This window comes from Aulostomus chinensis, chromosome 12, assembly GCF_037954235.1.
Source record: "Aulostomus chinensis isolate RoL2024-O1b breed Wild chromosome 12, RoL_Achi_v1.0, whole genome shotgun sequence".
In the NCBI taxonomy this organism is placed as follows: domain Eukaryota; kingdom Metazoa; phylum Chordata; class Actinopteri; order Syngnathiformes; family Aulostomidae; genus Aulostomus; species Aulostomus chinensis.
The window spans coordinates 18621106-18645630 of record NC_141331.1 but is presented as its reverse complement, the minus strand read 5'-3'; the positions used below and the strand labels follow the sequence as shown (position 1 = coordinate 18645630).

Here is a 24525-nt window from a genome sequence, read left to right as displayed (position 1 = left end):
AGAAAAAAAGAAAAAGAAAACAATTGAAGCTTCCACAACAGACTGGATGTGAATAGAGATGTCCCGCAGGGGGCCCACCCTCTGGGGCTAGTCTATTTGTCTTTTTGTGTGGGAATGCTGAGGGGGGGATAATTCCTGTGTTTCCTCATGCCTGGGGCTTCCCTGGGCTTTGTCACAGCTTTGATCTCCTTAAGTGGCTCAGGAGGAGAAAACAATGGGAGTTACTATAATACAAGGGCAGTTACCTGAGACAATGACCTGGGCCTGCGTCTGACATACATTCATACAGGTTGGCCTATTTAAGAAGTGCTTAGCCAGTTAAGCCTGCAAAAGGTGGGCCAACACCTCCAGTTTGAGATGTAATTGAATGCTGGCAGACCTGAGGAGTAATCCACCACCTGTGTCCTCCTCAGCTCCATCACCTACAGGTGGAGTGCCCAGTATCCGGACCTCGGTACGCCGGCGGGATGGTTTACTGAGAGCCATCCTGGCAGCTGGTTTGAACGCCAGACTCATCAAGTAATAAACCCACCCGAGCTGCTGGTCACAGGTTAGAGGGACCAGCATCCTAGGGGGTTTGGATGCAGCGGCACACAGTGCACAAGAACCCCCTCCTCTCTCCTTCCTCTGTGGAGGGAGATAGAAATGAGAAGCATGAGCTCATGGTGGCTTTTGAGGCTGGGAAGTCGGGGGGCTCTGTGGGAAGCTTTTCATCGTCTCAATGGTGAGCTCCAGAGAGACGAGAGTGCAGACGCTCTCTGCTCCCTGTGGCCATGGCTTGATGGAAAGGCATTACACATCTCAGAGAGGAGGAGATCTAACACACGGACACGCTTTCGTCAATATTGTCATCTTCTTTCAGTCTACAAAGCGGCCATGAGGTGGAGGAAACAGGCACAATGGGAGCAGCTTTAATTGAGAACATCATCTCACATCCTAAAACAAACCTGGAGGGAGGGCAGGAAAAAAGCTTTTTTTTCGGAACGACTTTCTTTTCTTTGAGAAATAAACCCATTAAACTTTTGAGAACAAATCTTTCAATATTTGCACAGGATAGATAAACCCAATGGCGAAGCAGTTCCGTTGTTATGATGATTGTCCAGACATTATCAAAGCATTGTTCAAAGGCTATTTGTGAGAGGTGGGTTAACAAGAAATAAAAAAAGAACATTGGAAATTCAAACAGTAAGCCACAGGACTATGTTCTACATCACCCAAAATCATCCTCTATATGGGGTAGCCATGCTGTCATTCACAGCAGTTGACTGGGCGAGAGAAAATAAGGGGGCTGGGGTAGAGCGGGGGAGTCATCAAGATGTGACAATTGTGACAAGAGCAGGCAAAGTGTAGCGCCGAAGAACACCACACGGATTTCTCCATCTCTTCTTTTTTCCAGGATGACAGCTTAATGTCTACCACATGCAATATTTATTCTCATCGTGTGTCAGACTGTCTAGCTGTCCCAGGGAGTACAAAGAATGCCACTTATTAGAATAAAAGCAGAGGGAAGGTAATCAAGGACATATGTAACATCAGCCAATCATGCCCCCTTCCAATATGGCACCCCCACCACAACCCCCACCCCAATTCATAACAGTTCAACAATAATCCCGATAATAAGCGTTGAGGAGCTGTATGTGGCAACACTAAATTCATTTATTTGTCTCATTAGAGCGGGCGAGGCTACAGGCTACTCACTGTGCCGTGTGTTTGCTCTAAACCTTATCAGAAAGATAATAAAAAGCATAGCGCACACAAAGGCAAAGCTATCAAAATGTATCATTAGACGGACTTGAAATCTGCAGATATTTCTTTTTATATCTACAATGCCAAATTGCAGGCTTTACAGGGGAACAATTCCCAGGAGTGTCTTCAGGAGAAAGCAAGCATGCTCCAGAGTTTCTAGTGTCCTCGGGCCAAGGCCTGAGACGAGAGGGAGATGTGATGACTCGGAATGGATTTTTTGGAGAGCAGAATAATATCTTACAGAACAAACAAAAGGCTGTTTCTCAGAAAGAAGACATTTCTATTAAACCCAAGTTTAAGGTATATCTCATTAATTACAACAGCAGCATCACGTCCTGACCACCGGGACACAACAAAGACAACATGGTGACACGACAACAGCGTCCTTTCATTAGGAGAACCTGGGACAGTCACTAAGAGGGCTAAGTGGACCAAGCAGATTTTATTAGTACCATCTGTTTCAGCTTTATTATACAGACTCTCCTGTTGTTTTTTTCTTGTTGAAAACTAGCTAAAGGAGTCTATGCAGTCGTGTTCCATGGGAAAAGCTCCTCAAGATCCCACATGGAGAGTGGACGAAACTAAAATATGATCGTATATCATGCACATGGCTTTGAAAAGTGAACAGTAACTCCCTAGATACTAGCGCCGAAAAACTTGGATGGAGCCAGTGGCTTTGCACTCAATAAAATTTCATTTGTGTTTATGGGAATTATGGTTTAGAGGAGCTGAAGTGGGTTTCAGAAACTGCTTTCATGGAGTGTTTTTTTAAATGAATTATAATGGTCCACCCCGCCAATCTTAGTTTTTCTGCTGTCTCTACGATCTTTAGGGGTAATTATAAATGTCCGTCTGTTTGTCATCATGATCAGACAGCATGAAAACGCAAGCATTTTACCGGAATTCTTTAAAAGAGCAACAAGAAATACATACCAATTAAATAAAACAGAGGAAAGCACAATTGCTGAGAAGATGAAGCATCTTTTCTCCTGTTTGCAGAAGACACAATATGCAGATTTCAAAAAAGAAGATGCACATGTGACATGCTGCAACTCCTGCTGAGGCCTCCTCTTCTTGTAATTATCGAAGCTCCTCCAGCAGGCCAACTGAAGTATATATGCACACACACACACACACACACACACACACACACACACACACACACACACACACACACACAAACTATGTATATATCAATGTATAACTTCCCTACCATTTCTGTGGCACTGCCAAGACCATTTGAAATGAATTGCATCTTTAAAAACTAGTCAGTAATTCAAAGTTCTAACTGACTAACAACTAAAACAGTTGGGTGACATTTATTTTAGCGATAATCAAAAAGAAATAAACTGTGAGTGGATTGTGAATGGAGTATATTTCCAGTCACTTACTCGTGTTCACTTAATTAGAGCTGCCATTCTCAGACTGAAGAATGCCGTGGCCCAAATTTGGTATCGGAAACACGTCTGCAGCCCTCCCAAGAACTTTTAGCACAACTCTGACCAAACGATCAAGCCTGAGATGAATTCACTATCAAACTTCTATTCCATAAACAGATCCATACTATGTGAACACAGACACTACTGCAAAATGTACAAATAAATTTTAAAAAAATTATGCAAAGTAACAAATGATGAGAATGAAATGTAAAAAGTGACTCATTCAGCCTGTTTCCAGGAAGTTTGAGACTGGGTTATATGATAAAACACTTTCATACACAATCTACTTTTTATACTTTTGAAACAATTTAAAATATTCAATAAAATATTAGTATTTTACAATTTGTATTTGGTTAATTCGTATGCGTTTAAGTGAAGCCTTCAAATATGAAAGTATGCAGGAGGTGAAATTCAGCAAAAAAAAAAAAACGTACAGAAGAATTTACATAATTACCACATTAAAGAGTTGTAAGCATTCACGACAAAACTTAATTCATCTTCAAATACTGTCAATAGGAACATGCAGTTTCAGACTTTGACTATAATACAGACTTGTTCAATCAACAGTAATACAGGAGCTACAGGTTCCTCAAGGGTACATGAACAGTACACACTGATGTTACTGAGACACAAAACTACAGAGATAAAAAATGGTATGAAATGGAATTTCTTTCTCTCTTGGAAGGAAGGCTGCAATGACCCTTTGGCTTAGGCGGGGATTTGATCATTTTATATTTATTTTGGCAGCGAGGAATTACTTGGATATAACACACAAGACGCCAAGTGTACAGTTTAAAAGTAAAAGTCGAGGTAAGATTATAAAGAAGACAGATGTTTACACTTGAATTTCTGTAGTGCAAATTCATGCATACACACGCATAGGTAGAAAAACAAACCTCCCTCTCCCCCACACTGCACGCACGCACGCACGCACACACACACACACACACACACACACACACACACACACACACACACATACAGTTAATAAAAGCTTCAAGCAATGGTACCCTGCGGTTCTTACACTCACCAGGAGAACCCACATGGCAGAGGCATTCACAGACAGGTCACGCTCACTGGTTTCCTTAAAGGTCAACTGATCTACTTAAGAGGCACCAATTTACTTTAATGCACATTGTCCAAAAGAAGTGAAAAAAGAGCAAGAAATGACAAGAAAGAAAAATATCACAGCATATTTGGAGTATGCTCCACTGTGTCTCCTGCTTGTGCCACATGTGACTGCTTGTGGTTCTTTGAAGCGAAAAAAGATGAGATAAAAATAAAATTTTGCACTGTTAAAAAAATAAAGATGCCAAGGCAACAAGCTTGTAAAATAAACAACATCTTAACTGATGAGTGAAAACACAGTAACACTGGGAAGGCTGCCGCCACTACATCATCAACAGCGCTTTAATGACCCTCTCTAACATACAAACTACAGTATGTGCAGAGGAGAAAGCTTCCAGGCAGCTTGCTGACGCCGAGGAAAGAGGAGAAAGCCTCTTGATAGACTCTTGTAGATGCCATTCCTTATCACGCAATGCCTCTCAGTCATAAACACATGACAAATGCGGCCTTAATCATTTTTTACAAGCGGGGATGTGCAGGGGGCAGTGCATGGCTAGAGGGGAGAGGGGAGCGCTGAGCAGCAGGCAGCCCCCTCTGCACAGAGGAGAGGGCTGTGCGGTAAAGTCTCCTCTGGAACATCACTCGGCCAGCGCGCCTTTGATCTCCACACCGCAATTACGCCAGCACCCAAATGAGCATGGAGTCGCCTCTGAAACAGACTTCAAACATGCACATGTACGCATTCTCATACACATGCACTGTATAGGATTGGAGCCATGTGCTCCTCTCAACAGTAAATGATGTACTGTCTCCAGCAGAGAACCTGGGGATGAAAGGAGGCCTTGCTCCTCGTCTGATCCTTCCATTAATGATGGTTTGCTAAAGCTAATACTGTGTATTCTTGTCTAAACAAGGGCAGCTTGGTATGTGGTTCCTGTACTCCAAACAGGATGATCTTCGTTAATAGCGGACTGTTTTTGGAGCCTCCAAAATGCGGATCAAAACCACTGTCATCTGTAATGTTTGATAATTACTGACCATGTTTGCAGAAAACTGCTTCCACAACTTGCTATTGGGTCTCTTCGATGATAAAATTGGTTAACTTGATACAAACCCCCCCCCCCTGAAAACAATAACCTGAAGCCTAGCAGACAGGCAGGCAACAAAACATCTCAAATATGTAAAACTTTTAAAAAATGCGTGGGATGCAATCTGGGAAATGGCCCGAATAAGTGTCCTGAGACACACAAATGAAATCGGCTTATTTACCTCATTCTGTGATTTGCCTTCTTCTCCTCCACACATTAAAGCTGAGATTGCAATTTGTCTAGCTGTTTGCTTTGAATAGTCCTTAAACCGTATCATCATCTCAACTGTGCTGGTGGAAAAACACAGGAGCATGGCGACAGCCAAATGGCAGTCTGGCGTCTCCGCTGCAGACTAGCTGCCATTAGGGCTGAGAGCAGCATTTATTGTACAATTAGGGCCAGCTAGATCTACCTGTAATCATCTCCATACAGGTGTGAGCTCCTCTCTGGACAAGGGAAGTGACTCATCACTTGTCAAACATCAACACTTTGATGTCAGCATTGTTCATCGCCGAGCCCTCAGGACACCTGAGCACTACTGTTTGCCTGTTTAAAATGCTCTGATTTATTGCTTTCACACAGTTTAAAAAAAAACACACACACGCAATGTGAAAAATAACACACACACACACACAAAAAAAACCACTCTTCCTACTCATGACGGATGTTCCACATGATGCATGAATCACTTGATTTATGAGTTCGCTCCCTCCTCCCCTGACAGTCATACTTTCGTGTCAGGAACATTTTAGCAAACAGTCGTAGGTAAACAACTTCCCTTGTAATACCATTTTGCCCAGTAAAACAAATGTTGTAAGAACTGACACCACACACCTTGAGGGCAATTGGAAGAGTGCAATAACAATCCACAAGTTGATGTTATTGACCAAAAGGCTGTAGTGAGGAAAAGTAGTCCTTTCAGACATAATGGCTTGGCATTCGCTGTGGCCGCATGAAGATTACAATAAAAACCGATAGTGACAGAAAATCTAAGCTATGGCTAGAAGCACAGAAAAGTTTATCCTTAGAAATAAACTGTGTCGCAGTTGTAACGTAAAAAAGAACAAATCTTGTGTCGCTCTCTACTCAAAAGATCTATTTTCTGCTACTCAAAATCAATGAATACACAAAATGGTCTTTGTGATCTGTGGGAATTTCTTTGCTGTGACATGAAGCTTGTGAAGCATGTTACTAATAGTGTTGGGCAACAACATGTGGAGACAAAACCAAATATCTGGAGCAGAAATAGTTGAAATATGACAGTATTGTAAGAGTGTTTTTCTTGAGATTTATTGAGTGTCTCCACAAGTTATTAATTACTTACTTGGCTTTGAACATCCCTATATTTGCCTATTTTTTTTTAAAAATGTATTTAAAGTTTTCACTGGCTTTAAAGTTTTCACTGTCTTTGATATCATATGGAAATGAGAAAAAAATTTGATGGAAAATGGAGACCATATGTCAGTATGGCACTAATGAAGTGCAGAGTCTGTAGGCTGCTTTGCAAAGCTGGATGTTGTGTTCCAGAAAGCTTAGTGCCACCTCCAGGCAGATCCTCTCAGAGATATGACTGTTTGTGTCAGCAGGAGCCGACTGTCACAAGCACAGACATACACACAGACACACAGACACACACACACACACACACACACACACACTTTTGAAGTATTACATGGACTTACATTCATTTCCTTGAGACTTTCCCTAACTGCTACTTACATAAGCCTAATCTAACTTTAACCATAGACCCAAAAATGAGGTTTTAGTCATACCACCACACACCCACATGTTTACCTAAGTTACAGTTATTTAGTTAGGGGTATTTACATAGACTTCAAGTGCAGACACACTTGGTCTGGTTGCCTTGTAGTGTTCTGAGGCACGATTGCCCTCCTCCACACACCCACGCTAGCCTGCGCTTACATTGCTCCAGGCCGACCTGGCCTAAGCATTCTTATGTAAACACTGTAACAAACACTTTCCTGAAAGCTTGCATGATTGCACCCCTGCAGAATAAGCCTCGATAAGAATTAGCATAGGCTATCATAACGCAGTGCTAATCGAGTTCTCTGGTCATCCATACCGGTGTCTGATGGAGCAGATTCTGTTGTTCTGCAAGCAGACTCCAAAACTGTGGGTTTGCTACTTTTATTTTATTTTGCTAGCAATGTTGTACCCCTGGAAATCATTCTTTTCGTCCACTGAGGTGCCAGATTATGTCACGTCCATGTGCGCACACAGTTGTACAATGTTGAAGCTCACCTCCTTCAACCATGTCATGGCCAAGAAAACATACCGTGCAAAGGCACAGTACACACATTATAGTCAGATGAACTGGACTTTGGGGGACAACTGGATGTTGATATTGATCTCTTGGTGTCAACAGACCCTCTCCTTCCCTGGAGATCTGCCCTAAACACCCCTTGCCTATCCATAACCTTCTCCCCCTTCATAGTTTCTTGGCCCTGGCACTGTTGGAGGAGGTGGGCACCTGTCGGACACTTCAGCAAATGAGAAGGATAAACTCCAGAGGTACAATGCTGTCAACAAAATAGTTAGCCTTAAACCAAGAAGCAAACCAAGAGTTAAGGTGCTCAATTGGGGAACAACGCCATCTGCTCCATTGGATTATTTATGGAAGACCTGAGACCCCACTGAGAGTAACGTTAGCCTATGCTAACTCTTCTTGATTGCTATGTTCTAGGCAAATGAGTGTGTTACAGTGTGTACAGCTGAGTGATGGCGAGGTCAGGCCCAGAGCAAGGTGAGAAGAGGTCAATTGGGGTGGGAAGGAGGCACAATCTTGCTTCCTCTTCACATCACTTACCATTTGTTCTTTCTCCTGATGTAGTCTTTCTCTGAGAGGTTGACGAGGTAAATCATTGGCTTGGATGTCAAAAACAAGTACTTATTCAACACTTCGATCTGTGGCAAAAAAATAGACAAGGCAAAAATTGAGAGCCCAAACTTTCCAGAGTAGCCTTTGAGGACAGCAGAGACAGAGATAAGTGAAGCCAAATCAAATTAGGGTCTGGTATAAAAGCACGGTGGGGAGCAACTATAAAGCCTTGAAATCAGGTTCAGCGCGGCCAGATGCCATTAGCTTGTACAAAAGTCAGTCAAAATACAATCAGCAAAAGACTGTGCATAATATTAGCTTGTGATTTGCACAAAAAGACGTGCTGCTAAAAAAATACACATTGAGGAAATAATAGCAGTTGTTATCACCAGGATAGATTAAATTAATAAATTTGACTGTGACATCAAACGCTTACCTCTTTGTCATTCCAATCGTGGTAGTAGCGTACATGTTTCTTTTCATCCACGACCCAGCTCTTGATTTTGCACATTACGTCCTGTTTGGGGTTAAAAGAGAATGAACAAGAACCCATTAAATGAGATGAAAAAGAATATAAACCCAGCAGGGTATGGGGTAATTATTTCCTAAATGCATGGCATCCTGATGCCAAGCTGAACAATGGCTACGCTTGCATTCAAATAGGAGTGGCCTGGCTTTGACAGGAATAGCATGCACAAGACCCCCTTCCCTCCTTTAAATCATGACTAAATGCCTTCTGGGGTGTCTCGGTTCGAGTTTTGAGCATCAATATTCCATTGGGACTGTTTAATGAAAAGAGGAGATGAAATTGGAAAGAGCATGGAACTAATTGGAAGTTGGTTAGTTAGGTGTAAATTGCTGGTCTTTCCTCAGGCATTTTACAGAGTGTAGTAGTGAATATGCACTAGTGAGGTACAAAACTAATTATTCACTATTTTTTCTGGAGAAAATATTGAGCATTTCCAGCTCTGTATGCCAGATTCATTACAGAGGTACTTGTGGGTTGAGACCACAGGCGAGACTGGGTCTTGACAGGATCTGGAAGCGGAAAAGGGTGGGAAAATGGGAGGGAGGTAGTTATAAAATTTGTAATAAAGAAATTGAGCCTATTATTGTTGATCCAGCCCCGCAGAAATTAGCGGAACACATTCTTTTTGTTCCTGTCAACTTGACCTCCCCCTTCATATAAAAACTCCCCCACCCCCTGAAACACTCCCCCTACCTCCTTTTCCCTCCCCAAACCCTTGCAGCACTTCACAATCATACTCCCTTTTGAAAGAACTGAGGAAAAAATCTTGCCAGAGCCTCAATTACACAATGGCAGAAAAAGCTCCACACACTGACCCCCAGCCAGCTGCATTCACTCTCTGCACATCTCTCTCCACAGGAATTCTAAAGGCCTTTTAGTCAGGCAGCCAGAGTGAAGCCAGCAGGAGAGAGCGCAGGAAGAGCTGCATACACTCCGCCCGCGCCGGCCCAAGTCTTCACAGAGAGATTAATCATCTGTGAAATGGAAACAGCAAACGGCCAGTGACACAGGCTGAACCCGCTCCAGGTTTCCCTCATCAGCTTGCAGCCGCCGTGCAGCGCTCCTCTAACAGGCAGGTGTTAATAAAAGGCATATAGGTCCCACAGGGGTCAAACACATATGCCTGCCACCATGAAGCGCCGCTGGTGGGCTGGCTTCTTATTATTGTTTTGTAAGGATAGGGATTTTGAGGATTCATATGGACAAAAGCAATGAAACATTGTTCTTGTAAACACAACCCCAGCAAAATGGGTTTAAATCTTTATAGCAATGTGTACATATGAGACCTGTTCTGCCTGTACGCATACAAACTACCTTGAAATATTAATGACTTTTTCATTCACACAGCAATTATTTAATAATAACTCACAAATTCCTGATTTGGTTTGAATATCATTTAAACTGCAAACGTTAAACATTGTTCCTCCAGCAACGCATGCATTTCACTATACTGTATAATCATATACTGTTACATACAAAAGAGGTCTCAACATTAAAATTAAATGGTATACTGATCATTTTTAATCCTGCATGGTGTTGAATTTACTATTCTGCATTTCTATACAGACTTTTTGCAGACACAAGAAAGAACAGAAAAAATGCCATTTATTTATTTGTTTGTTCTCTTTTTCAAAATTATTTTTATGTATATTTTTTCCTTTTGCCGGGAAACATCAATTAAGAGAAGTGTTGTTTTTTTTTTATTAAAATGAGGATTACTATTTTCATCTACCTGAGTAGGTAGCTAATTATCCCACTTATATTTTTTAATATGCTGTAACATATTTAAGAGTTGTTCTTGTAAATACAATCAGACTTGTTGGGCAATACAAATTGTGCTAATGTAAATTATATTTTATTTCAATTCCTTTAGTGATGAGGAACATCAAAGGAAGTAATCACCATCTAAATAGTTACACAATTTCCTTTTTGTCTTATAGAATCCAGTGGAATAATAAAAGAGCGAGGCTGATTGTTTCCTCTAAACTGTACATTTATAGATGTGGGGTTGGAGCACACATTCTGCATATAGATGCTGACATAAACATGTGTATAGGTGGCAGCTCGCAGCTGAGGGTGTCGCACACCAGGCTCAGCCGGTGAGACAATCACACAATCCCTCCCATCTAAAAGCTGCACCCTTTGATAAGCACCATTCTTTGCCATCTAAAGAGGTCTTCTATAGATTTCACTTGCCAACGTGTGCACAACCTTTGACAAGTAATGTAGATCATTTTTATTCATTGCCAAAAATTGTTAGCAATTATGTGCGTAAGCGGCCACCTGCCTAGCCTGAATGGCTCCTGTCTGTGGGGCTACAGGGGTGTGGGGAAGAGCGGGTGCCAGTGATGGGGGGGGTTAGTCTGAGGGGGACCAGGCAGGCACGGGGCCTCTGCAGCAGGTGAAATAACCCCTCTCGTTAGTGTAATGAGCGGTCAGAGCCTCAGTGTGTTGGGCCTGAAATAGGCCATGCTGCTCTGAGTGAAATGCCAAATCCTCTTCCATGCTGGCCCGCCCTGTCCTATCAAATACATCATGAGACATTTACAACCACATCATCGCTAAAGTTAGCCGTTCAGCCTCATTACCTTAACAATATGCCCACTGTGTGAGTGTGTGTGTGTGTGTGTGTGTGTGTGTGTATACGCGCACGCATCTTTATACGTCTTGATCTGGCATTTGTCTCTGTTCTAACCCTGCATTTTGGCCTTCACCTCGTTGCACACAAGCCAGGAATACTCGGTCGGATGATATTCTAAACATTCAAGGTATTCATAGCATATAGGCATATGTGTCACCCACTGTATAGCCTTACACAATTTCCTAAGCTGCTGTAGGTGTATAAGCATGAGCGAGAGCTGTGCCATGATTTGAGTATTACTTTAGATGAAAAGAGCTGTGTGGAAACACTTTCATTAGCCCAGTGCTGTGACCCAGGGTCGGCAGCTGAATAAGTAACTCTCTATTAATGATTTCTACAGCAGAAAACCCCTGACCCCTGATCACTTTCAATCTCAGAAAGGGAGAAAATGGGGCAGGGGGAGGAGTGAGACCCATTGGAGGGAGATTAAAAAAAACATACTTTTTTTTCCTTGGCCATGTGTGTGGGAGGGTTATTATTTGTGCCTTGCTGTGAGGGGGAGCAAAGGGCCCGCTGGGACCCTGACTCACGTATTCTGGTTTGAGTTTCTTGTCACCGCCTCTAATGGCCGTCTTCTCCAGCTTGTCAATAATGGGGATGATCATCTCCTCATCCTTCAGCCTCAGCTCCTCATGGATGATCTCCATATCCCGCACGGGGTCCACTGTCCCCTCAACATGGATGATATCCTCATCGTCAAATGCACCTGCAGCACCAGGAAATAGTAACACTTTATTACACACAGCAACCAAAAACAGAAGCACTTCCATTGACTTTAGAATACTGAATAAGAAACAATGACAACCCCCCCCCCCAAAAAAAATTAACTTTTTTATAGAATATAGGAAGAATCCGCAACCAAAAGCCCAGTAGCACTCATGTCAAAGTCACATCAAATCCATGAAATATCCAGGAATGTATGTCATTTTTTTTCAGTGAGGTCAGGAATGTCAGAACTGCAGTTTTTACTGTCAAAGTTACCATAAATTAGAAATCCCATGGCTTTAAGCGCACGGAAACCAGCTTGTCTGCCAACCAACTTGTCTATCTTTGGTTTAAAAACCGTCAGAAATGCATCGACATTAAGCTAAAAATGATCTTTTTTTTTTTTTTAAATCATAAACAAAAGGGGACAGTGTTCCCCTCATCATTTGCGTCTTTAGCATGGCTGCTGGTGATTAGGTAATGAGGCTCTGAAGCAGACCATTTAGCCAGCAGCAGCTCTTATAGGACTCCTTCTGGGGAGGGGAGGGGAGGGGAGGGGAGGGGCGGGGGACGTGTGTACATCTGTCACATAAGAGTGAGAGCCTTTAAAATGACTACGGCCAACTGTAGTAGACAGAATGTTTTACAATATTTTTGTCAATTCAAAAATCCTAAGATTTGCATAACGTTAAAACACCTTGATGGTATTTTGGACTAGCTCCCATTTAACACACTTTACAAGTTTCGTATTTCCATCAACAAGTTTCCTGATGCATTATAATGGGAATGCCATCTCATTCAGCGAGGATGTGTATATTAGATGACGGATGGCTTTAAGTACGGCTGTGTTGAGGGACACTATGTATGGAATGTGCATGGGGGAGTCTGTAAATGTACTCAGGTATTCATATGGTAATTCTGTTGACACCTGAATGGGTGAAGCAGCGCTGACAGGTGAGGCCCTGACAGATGATAACGTCACGTAGTGATCTGTGCTACTCAACACAAAACTGTCACACCATCTCCAAACAGGTTTTAACAGTGCTGCCTGGTAGATGTATTGATGATTCATTGCTGAGTGTATTTGTCATGATGCCTACCTGGGATTCAAACGAGGAACTTGCATCCCCTTCTAAGAGCTCATCAACTCACTGAAGCTACTGCAGAAGATAAGTTAATACTGTAAGAGCAGTAAAGTTGCAGTTTGTCATCAGTCTTGGTTATTTAGCCACGAGACTGACAAAAAATGGCCAATTGGTTTGTCAGTCCTGACTGAAATATCTTTTAACAGGATTCATTTTGTTTTGATACCAATGATCCCCAGAGGATGAACTGCAAGGCCTGTGGTGATTTACTATGAGCACAAAATCCAATGGAAGATGTGGAAAAATCACAATTGTCCTTTAGCTCAAACGCTGTGTCTAAAAGTGCATTCATGCGGCTGCAGGAAGTGGAAAAGTTCCCATTTGGAAAGGTCCCACTGCTTAGTAAGAAGCGACAACAACCAGACAACAGCATCGCTCCTTGAAAATCTGCTCTGTTTCTGCTGTCACAGTACAGAATGGCGGAAAGAAAACATGTAAACATTGAAATGAAAAGAAGGAAACTGAGGAGATATGTGTTTTAACTGATTCATACCTGTTACAGTTGAGGTAGTGTTATTGGCTAACAGGAAGTACACATTTCCTTAGCCACGCAAAAAGAAGTTACACAAAAAAGGCAAATTAACATAATTTGAGGCACCATCACCTGAGCTGACAACAGAAAGATAAACTGAACATATTTTAGGCTCGTAACAAGTACATTTCTAATCTTTCACCACAAATGCTATCAAATCTTCTTTGATTTGAGATTTTTTCGGACACAGGCCCACATTTGGGAGTTTCAAAGTTGACACATCATGTTTTCTTCATATTCTAAGTAAAAAGAGGGTAATAAACATAAATGATCAAAAGTCAAAAGATTATGCTAAATAGCTCAATTTGAGTGTTATGTACTATTACATCATCAATATTGTGTCAAACACAATACATATACGTATAACAAACCGATCATATATTTTACATATAAAATACAGTTCTGAAATGTTCACATCTAATCACACTGGCTATAAAATAAATCTATGAAAGTCTGGTATTGGAAAAATAGAGGCTGATGACAGAGGATAGAGGATGTCAGATCAGAGATGTGAATTATTGCATAATAGAGACATTAAATGGAACTCTGAACAAGTCTGAACCCCCACTTGTCCTCTATATGTCCAAGATCTTGACTCTTTACTTTTATCAGCTTAAACGAACATAATACAACATTTTGGGGAAACACGCTAATTTACCATCTTTCCCAGAGCCAGACAACAAGATAGGTACCCAAATGGAGTCTAGCTGGCCACTCGTCAGTTAAATACTGAGGTATGCTCAAGTTTCCCATCATCAAAACATTGCGCTAAGCTAATTAGCTTGTCTCTGTGGGTCTCAGCTCCCACACACAGAGGAGAGAATGCTCTCTATTTTATTTCTGACTGGTGAGTGGCAAATAAGATTTTTCTACAAGATGGTGTGTGTTTAAGGGTGAATATCAACCTGATCTTTTATTCTCTTTTTTTTCTCCTTCAGACTGAACCACAGGGCCTTTCTGATTCAGCCTCACTCATCAGTCTCAACAGCAACACCGGAGACACCCCAAAATCCTCCACCGGTGGCCTTATTACTTATGCAAGCCACCAGAAGCTGTAGACTTTTGTGCAAGCTGTCATCATGTGCGTTGTCCTCATGGTGAAATGAACTTATCCAATTACTCTTTGCCTAATCAGGCTGTTTTGGTTCCTCTCCTCTTGCAGAGGTACTCCACAGTATAAACAGTTCACTTACGCTACACAGAAAGGGGCTAATCAGTGGAATTATTGTTTTGCTGCTCCAATTTACCAGCTCCCTGTTCAGCACTGATTGGAATGAAAATTTGCTATTGTGTCTGCATGAACTCAGAAAATATAATGCAATGTAATCATTTTGTTAGCTGCAGGAATATACATACATTATAAACAATTATGATGTACAGTTGTGATACAATGTGTTTCAAATGCATAGGAGCCTGTTGTTTGATTTAGCGCATGCAAATTAGGGTGTTTGAAAAGGGTTCACGTGGAAATAAATCAGCCATTACCGATTTAAATCACTGTATGAACAACTACATGTCAGCTTGTGTGTTGAAACCATTAAAAGAACCTTTTTTTTAATCAACAGTCCAACTATTGTTACAATAAAAAGCTGATAAATCAATAATTCAAAGGATCTAAATGAGCAGGAGCAGCTGATCACTTACTATTTAGTCATCAGCTGACACTCTTCTCTCGCTGCCACATATTCCAAAGTAATTTCCTTTAATTAATTTCACCTAATTTAACATTCACATCTACTTTACAGCCGTCCCATTTAAGGCTTAGAGCTGGGGAACAAATGCATGAGGTGAAAAAGAAAAGAGAAATCTGAGGGGGCAATCTCTGCAATTAGTCCTTTAACAACTGGCTTAGTGTAGGGCGTGGAGCTCTTATGAGGCTGCGGCGCCACACAAAGCCACGTGCAAGACTGTAAAAACATACAAAAAAAAGAAGATAGAGATAGGAAAGGCCCAGTTTGAAGAGTCATGACAACCTAAATTTTACTGATTTATTTCAGTGCAGCATGTTTTAAAGAGACTATTAACAGGTGCTCCGTTATTGAACAAAAGGATTCGTCTCTGCAGAGTGAGTGGTGCTCAATGGCCTGATTAGAGGCTAAGCTCTGCTAAATTATGGACTTACAGTGGCTCTGCAAGCTGCTGATGCCTGAGAAGATATAAGTGCATGAACTGACACTTAAAAAAAATGTTTGAAGAGGGAAAAAAAATACATTTAATGAACTGTTTTATGTTGCAAATGTTTTAACCTCATCCTGCAAACCCTCAGTGGAGATGTTTTTTTTTTCTTTTTCAGTCACACTTGAAGCCGACTTGAGCTAACTTATGTCATGTTTTGATGAAGACAGACAAGGCCGTCATCTCAGTCGAGTAAAGATCAATACTGATTGAGCTGATTCCTCTGATGTTCCTACCTGGGAGGATATGTGGTCAACATAATTCAGTCAAATTACAGTATTCATAGACTTCCAACTTCCTGAGCATGTTTTCACATGCAAGATAAGAGCACATCTAAAGAACTTGCATTCCTCTCGCTGCTTTTAAAATGTTCATGCAAACTCAGTGCCGCAATTCTCCTGGTATTCAGAGCAGTAAAAGCTATTTTATGAGTCTGTCAGGGGAAAGCACATTATGGATGTCTTTCCAGCATAAAAACACTAGCAATGCACACAAGGGTTTTTTTTTTTATGGTTATTCAGGAAATATCTTCCTGACAGTCATTTTAGGATACATGAAATTGACAGCAATTTGTAGTGTGCCAGTCCTGTAACAGAGTTTGTGGCGTATTCAGTGTTGTTTCTTTGCATATGTCAATTTTGGCAAATACATTGGCTACTAAAAAAAAAAAAAAACACCTTGACACCAGAAAATGATGTGTTTGAGCCAAACAGATATACATTCATGTTTTCTACATGATCCCATCATTCAAAGTAGATCATGGTGAAATCACAGTGCTCGGTAGAATGAATATCACTATTTCACAGGGTCTCTCCAATTCCTGTGTAATAAGCTCACGGTGAACTGAGCATTACAGGTGTGTCTTCCTACCATGTTTGATATCACTTACAGGAACAGCATCACACCTGATCTCTGTTCACCAGTGACTACAAGGGAAGACTCCAGGTTCCATAACCTAAAAAACAATTCTCCTTACTTCCCTTTTCTTAACCTCTGACATTCAATTTATTTTGTTAAACTGCAGAGCATGAGAGTGCCGTGATTGAAAGGAACCGTCATATGCACACCACTGTTGTCCCACATCATTCAGAGAACAAACCTTTTTAGATCCTTAACTACTATAGTGCTGCTGATTGCACAGGCACCAGCAATTTCCTAACCAACCGCCACCTGAACAATGATGTGTTCAGCTTTCAGGCCCTCCGGCCTTTCAAAGGAGAATCATTTCACAGTTTGGAACGAGATCTCCATAGCAACTCCTCTTTGAAGGGTTTAGAATCACCATCCAATAATTCTATGATCATCGGGCCTTGCCATTCCCAGTGGTTCTTTTCACAGCGGACAGGCAAGGGGGGCGGGAGGAGGAAGCCGGAAGATTCTACAGTCTATTTCAGGCAATTCATCTTGCAGACCCATTAGAATTCAAAATATTGCGACCTTCAATCACCGAGCATGTTATCTGGAGCTGTGGCGATCTCCACTCAAGATGGGTAGGCATTTTGCTCTAATCATCCACGATGAGTGGAGGCTGACAAAAACTCTTCATTCACACTGAAGGAAAATGCTCATTTAAATGCTGTGACAGCACCTCAACACGGCCCCCCAAACACACAAAGGGAGGATGATCCCACCACAGCTAAATGGTCTGAATGTACCATTTCAGCACTGGTTAGGGCAAAGATTCATAAAAAAAAATACATAAGATACAGGAAAACTTATTTTTCTGACATCCTTATGATCTTAAAAAAAATACAATATAGATTCAGGCATAGTAGGGCATTAGACAGCTGGGTATGGTCATTTAGATCGTCTTGTGTGTATTTTTCCACGTAGATCGTAGAGGGTCAAGTGCTCCTCAAACAGCAGGTCTTGGCTCAACTTTCAGAATAATTTTTAAATTCTGAAACAACAATAAAACTAATATCAACATGCCACAGAATAAGTTCTTCAAATTCTAATTGTAGATGTGACACATTCTTGTTTTATTTGTTGTTAAAGCCAATCAAAAGTAAACTGTGCAGTGTATACAGTATATACAGAGAGATTTTACACTGATTCTTCATAAATACCTTTACCCCCTCCTGTGTCCCTTCTTTTTGACTGCAGAAGGCAGGAAGAGCCAGCCACGTATATTTAGCTTGAAGCTAATGGTGCCCTGGAGCCACCAGAGTGATTTGGTTCAACTAAATGCAGCAGCTGCTCACACTCCACACTTGTTCATTGTTGTGCCAAACCACAAGTGTTTGTGGACTACTGAGCATGCAGCCGATATAAAGAAGATGTGGATTATACTGGACAATACTTGGTGGCTATGGAGCATCGTTAGCTTCAAGATAAATAAATGGGGCAGGCTCTTCCTGCATTCTAGAGTCCAAAGAAGTGATGCAGCAGAGGAAAAAAAACAAAAACCTCTATATTAGCTCAGGGCACCTTTTTGTGAGTAACTGAAAGGTGCTTGTGTGAGGTATCATGTTAAAGCCCCAGGTTATTTTAATAATAGCCTGTACAATATTATAAATACTAAGTTTCCTAAAGTTACGGTCCCAAGACGAATGATGGATGGAGAATTAATGAGAGCAAAAAATAATTCAAACCCTGGTGAAGGGACTTTGTTTGCAGTCTTGATCCCACAGACTTCCATTAAGGATGATAAGCTAGGCTCTTCTCAGTGCCTCAATACCTCAGAGTGTTAATCTTTTAATGTTTCTAATTATATTGTCATAAAAGACAAAAAACTAATTAACTTAATTTTTTCCCCTCAAAAATGGCCTGTGCAGGTAAAAGGAACTAAAAAAAATTGCAGTGCAGTGGCCTATGCCCTCAAAATTGACTTGGCACTGGCTGTGCATGTTGGAGGCAACACATTGTTGTGATTGAAATTGTGTGTTGACAACATTTGTTGGTCGTGAGTCCTGTAATTGCGTTTCTTGTTAGGTATAACCCAAACAAATGCCAAATTCCATTGAATACATTGTAAGGCATGGCTAAGCTTTTGGAAAAGTGTGTTTTTACAACGTATTTCTAACAATATACATTAAGAGGCCTTTGCTTCAGTAAAGAATCAATGGACCTTGTAAAAGGATTATACAAAATGTAACAATAAGTCTGATGTTGATGGCTCCTGTTGATTTTTTGATTAAAATGTCAACACAACAACTGATTCAGCAACTAAATTGTTGACACATTCACTCACTGCCTGATCTGTTTAGATGGTGTCACACACACACACACACACACACACACACACACACACACACACACACACACCTACGCACATGTCACTGGGCTGCATTTGGTAGTTTGGATGCTTGTCAAGTTTGAAAATTTGTGAGCTGGTGAGTGATCATGTAAAATTCCTGGAGAGCTGCCATTACTGGCGTCAGTGGGATGGCAGGTTCTGCAATAAATCAGCTCTGTCTTAATAGTCATCCAGTTTGTTGTTGACGCCTGTAGCTAAACAATCAGTTGGCTTTGTTCACTTCAAGCGACTGGTGGTGAGGTGAATCTGATATCTGAGTGATGCACCAAGCGAACAGATACAAAGTCAGCGCAGTAATCACTCACTCACCATCATCTGATCTGAATATTGAACATGCGATTTAGTGATTCAATGAAACTTTTGCAAATGTCCCCTTGGTGGTAGGACCACTCTCCAGAGAGGCATAATTACTGGTGTGTATGATGCTGACTGACATTTCTGATCACATTAGCACAAACACCAAGAGCCAAAAAAGAGGAGTGACAGACAAGTGGAAACTGCCAACAGTGTCTGAAAGGGCTTCTAACATGTAAAACATCATTAGAACTCAGTAGGTTGCATGTGTAACATGTTTAATAGCAATCTAAAACAGTAGTTATGTTTATATCAATGGTATTTGTCCTTACTGTCATTACACTATCATTTAGACCTGCAACACATTTAAAGATAGACACATAAAAGGAATAATATTGATTAATGAGATATAAATAACAAGTTTGCACATTAATGGAGGCTGCACGGTGGTGCAGTGGTCAGCACTGTCACCTCACAGCAAGAAGGTTCCAGGTTCAAGTCCCGGCTCCAGCACAGGATCTTTCTGTGTGAGTCTGCATGTTCTCCCTGTTCCTGTGTGGGTTCTCTCTGGTACTCCAGCTTCCTCCCACAGTCCAAAGACATCAAGAGAGGACGAGGCTGATTGATACTCTAAATTGACCGTAGGTGTGACTGTGAGTGTCAATGGTTGTCTGTCTCTATGTGTTGGCCCTGTGATGGACTGGTGACCTGTCCAAGGTGAACCCCGCCTCTCGCTCGAAAGCTGCTGGGATAGGCTCCACCCCCCCACGACCCTTAACAGGATAAGCAGAAGAAAGTTGGTGGATGGCACATTAATGGTCACCAACTTTGCCCCAACATGGTGCTCATACACTTTTAACTTTAGAACGACCTGTGCTGTTTTTATAAGGTGTTATTTTTAGGTATCTAAGTGTGCAAACTTAAAGGTGTCATCTGAACTAAAAGGCTAGCTCACAGCTACTGGGTTGCATTCCTGAATATAAACTATGCTTCTTGCTAAAGTTTAAAAATGTGTTCATGTTCTCATGTGTTTTCATAGCGTTAGATGCGAAGATCACACCGTGAGTATCGACAGGGATACCTACAGCAGGAGGTGAACTTAGCTTTAGCTTAGCATTAAGGAAGACATGAGGCATCAGATAGTGTTGCCCTGTTCAAAGGTACAACAAAACCCTCCTACAAGTACTTTGCAGGAGTTTCTTCATTGTATATTCTACATTTTATATACATATATCTTCATTGTTGTACAAAAGCAAACATTTCCAAATCTGTGTTTTTTTTAGGGACCTGTGTGTGGGACTATTCAGACAAAACACACAGAATGCCTGTCAAACTCAGAATGTCCTACAAGAGAGCTAAGAGAAGCTTTTGATAGCATTTGTGGTGAAACATAAGAAATTCGACTTGCGATTAGGTCACGCCGAGGTTAATACAGGTTACTCTCATTAGAATAGGCAATTGTTATTAGTATTACTGTAGATTACGGCTTCACCGTGATCATGTGTGTCACTTTAGCACAAAGAACCCGTGGTGGAGCTATAGGTCTGTCCCTCGATTTACAGAGTCACTCTGAAGCTCTTCACCTGGTTGTGGCCACCATATTGGAACAATCCATTCAGCGATGTGGAATTGAGGGTGGCACTGGCCCAATTTACAGAGGAAAGACACCAATCTTATTCTCTGAGTCACTTGTCAAAGCTTGTAACTATTGATGAGTGTTGGAACATAAATTTAAGAGTTTCATCCTTGGATTATGCTAAAGAGATTAAAATTTCCTTGTTCCTTATGGTAGGTTAATATGCTGCCCCCTACTGACTGGGATTGAGGAAAGAAAGAGCAAGCTTGTTCAGTGAACGTACTGTTAACTTCTCCTGTGACGTAAGCAAGGACAAAAGGACAACAAGCAAATCCTCACTTTTGAGACAACCATGAAAAATGTCGTGATGAACACAGCTCATCCTATCAACAAGCCCTCATGCAACTCAGAAAATTATTTTCCCCAAAACTAACCCCAAAATCAAAAGATATTTTAGTATCTAATTTACTCCGTGGAAGAGGAGGGAGGACCCATTAGTTTCAGGTGTTGTAAGCCACAAAATCACAGTAACAGAAGCCAAAAATAACAGCTACTTTCCAGTTGGCTGCCCCCAACCACAGCCAGTCCCCTCCGATCAAACATAAGTATCTTAGGGCTAGATTCTTACTGAGTGTGGTGCGACTGCGGCTAAGCCTTCATTAGAGGTGAACTAGAGGCTTCCTATGGTGATGGGGCCACTGTGTGAGCATTCAAACATCTAATTGCTGGAAACCAAACATCTGGGAATAAGGCCAGGTGAGCTGGCAGAGTAGCTGGCGGGGAACACAAGAGCAGATGAAGTAGAACATGTCTGTGTCTTGTCTCAGACCTCGAGGATCCAGCAGCGTTCCAGTCACTGCAGAAGCACTGGGAACACTTAGCCTGCAAAGCCTTTTTTTTTTTTTGATGAGACCAGGGAACACCGGGCGTTCTGTAGAATCAGCTTTCAGGATGTCATCATGCACCTTAATAGTTTTTGGAAGGTTTTGTTGAAAGCAAATCCACTGTTTACACAAGCTTCTCAAAGCTATTAGAGGTTGAAATGTATTCACAACATGCACACCACTTGAGGAATTTTGTGGAGGCAAATCCAGTCAGACTGCTCTCTGACTGCTCCGGAAGAAGATTCATCTCATCCAAAGATGTCAACATTACACATTGTGTTGAAAATGATTCATGTTTAAAAAAAACAAACAAACAAACATATTTTTTGAAAATTGAAAGACCATACACTGGCAAAAACGAAGACTTCCTGCCTGCCCTGACATCGCTGAGGTCCACTTCCTGGCTGTTTTATGTCACTGAGTCATCTTTCTGTTGCATTAACTTCCTCACAAACACACCAATCCAGTCATGAAAGAGTGTTCTCCCTCACTACTAAACAATTAAGCTGTATAAAAAAACTCTGCCTGGCAACAGATAAGATATAATTATAAACTAAAGCTGCGATGCTAACTTGTGAAACATACCACATTGTCTCTGAGGACATCTTTGCACGAGAGTAGAAACAAGAACTGTCTGATACTTTTGGTCTGCGTTCATAATGATGTGCGTAGAAAATACATACAAGAGTAATCATGGAATTTATGTGATAAATTGTGTAAATTAATGCCTCAAAGGGTGAGAAAATTGCAAGAAAATTAATCCATATATGATAAATACACAGAAAGAAAGAAAGACACATACAATGTGCCCTTCCCCTCATTACTACTGACCAGATGTTATCCTTTTCTAACACCAAAAACATTACAAATCACTGTCTAACAAGTAAAACAGCTCTCTGAACGATCACCACTTTGGTTTTTAGGCACAAAAATGACTTTGTTAGTGCTGGGAAAACATTGCGGTTCGAGTTAAGATTACATCTTCGTTAAAGTCAGGGCCTGGTTTAGGTTACCGTGGTTAGACGGCACCAGCGTTGCACATCAGGAGGCAGGTAGCACACAGCGGTCTGATCTCCCAAGTTAAAAAAATAAAGTTTTCATCTGCCAACCACAACAACCTCTGTCCTCCACAGAGTTTGTGGCTTCATAACGACACCACTCTATTTCCTCGTTTGAATGACTCTCGTATTTCTTTTTCAAGCCTCGAATGTTTATTTGAGTATATACACAGTCCAGATGCTGCGAAAACCCATCACATACACTCAACCTGTTTGTGTTCAAGTTGCAGCACTGCGGATATATTCCACTGCAGCTTTTAAGAAGAACCCAGAGACTCACTGACACTTTGTTTTTGACCTTTTCAATTTGGAGACAATTATTAAGAATTGAACTAGCAACAGTTTATCTCACCTGAGCAAAACTATTAATCATTACTAAGTCATACAGCAGGGGTCTTCCAGTTCTCTCTGATGACGCTGAGTCACTTTGAAGAAGGGCTATTTGAAAACTACACTGGAACAGAAGCAACACACTTGTCAGCAGCACACAGAGACCATTTAGTAACAATATGGGTAAATGGTGGTAATCTTGACCCTTTCTGTCCAGCCGCTCCACCATTGTCTCTCTAATCAGAGCTCCTTTCACGCATTGGGGAAAGTCAATAGCAGCATACAGAGAGTAAACAAATTCATGCTATTTTTAAGTGTCCCTGCATTCATTCTCTGGCTTTAATTTGAATTATTCTAGCATGTAACACTTTAATTGTCTAAGATAAAGGGATGTCACAGACAGTAGATGTTCCCGAGGCGGCCTTACTGAGATAAGAGTGACAAAGTAACAATAGGAAATATTAAGTCCCTATATTTCCAAATGAGGAGACAAACTTTCAAAAAATGAAACCGTTATCAACATTCTAATCATTACTACAATAAATGTAATAGTAGATACAAGGTGTAAAAAGAACAACCAAAAAAACAGAATTATTTGAGTGAGGAAAACCTAATAAAATGCTACTTTAGGAATCCCATTATGATGTGATATGAAAAGCTCTTGCATTGTTTCAACAATCCAGAATATAAAGGCTGGACCAGACTCAGACGCGCTCATTCCGAGTGTCTCACTCAGGCAGCCTCCCAGTAGGAATGTGAGGTTTGGTTTGACTTAATTAACTCTGACAGTTGAGCAGGACAGGAATGACTCCTAAAGCCTGGAAATAAGCTAGCATTGTTGTTGCAAATGGGTTTTTGGTTAAATGACTGCAATAAGCTCTGCGGGTAAAAAAGCTTAAGATATCTTAATGTTTTGTTTCACAACATTAAATATGTCAGTAAATACCGCGCTGGTATATTTTGAAGCTTTTTTGTGTTCGAACAATGCCAAAGGAAAACTACGGAGGTTGCCGTGGATATACGATGTCATCATACTGAAGAAAATAGATAGATGTGTGAGTTGGCTCGGTGGTGTAGAATATTCATAGCATAACGCTATCTTTTCACCTCTAGCAATTGCATTTAAGCCTAAAAAAGAAAAAATAAGATCATAAAAGTGGTCATTTGTGAAGAATGAAAGTAACATAAATTTTCCTTGACGCCTTTCTACACTAATC

At 41.1% G+C, this 24525-nt stretch overlaps 1 protein-coding gene across 1 annotated transcript in view; it reads right to left on the bottom strand.

Annotated features, from left to right (window-relative positions):
• LOC147252368 (obg-like ATPase 1) overlaps window positions 1–24525 on the bottom strand; it is a 42546-nt gene that overhangs the window by 10595 nt on the left and 7426 nt on the right. The window contains exons 5-7 of the mRNA XM_086221141.1: window positions 11881–12056; window positions 8617–8697; window positions 8169–8266 (exon numbers count right to left, since the gene is read on the bottom strand). Of these exons, the coding sequence (XP_086077267.1) occupies window positions 8169–8266; window positions 8617–8697; window positions 11881–12056 (355 nt within the window). The remainder of the gene's footprint in view (window positions 1–8168; window positions 8267–8616; window positions 8698–11880; window positions 12057–24525) is intronic.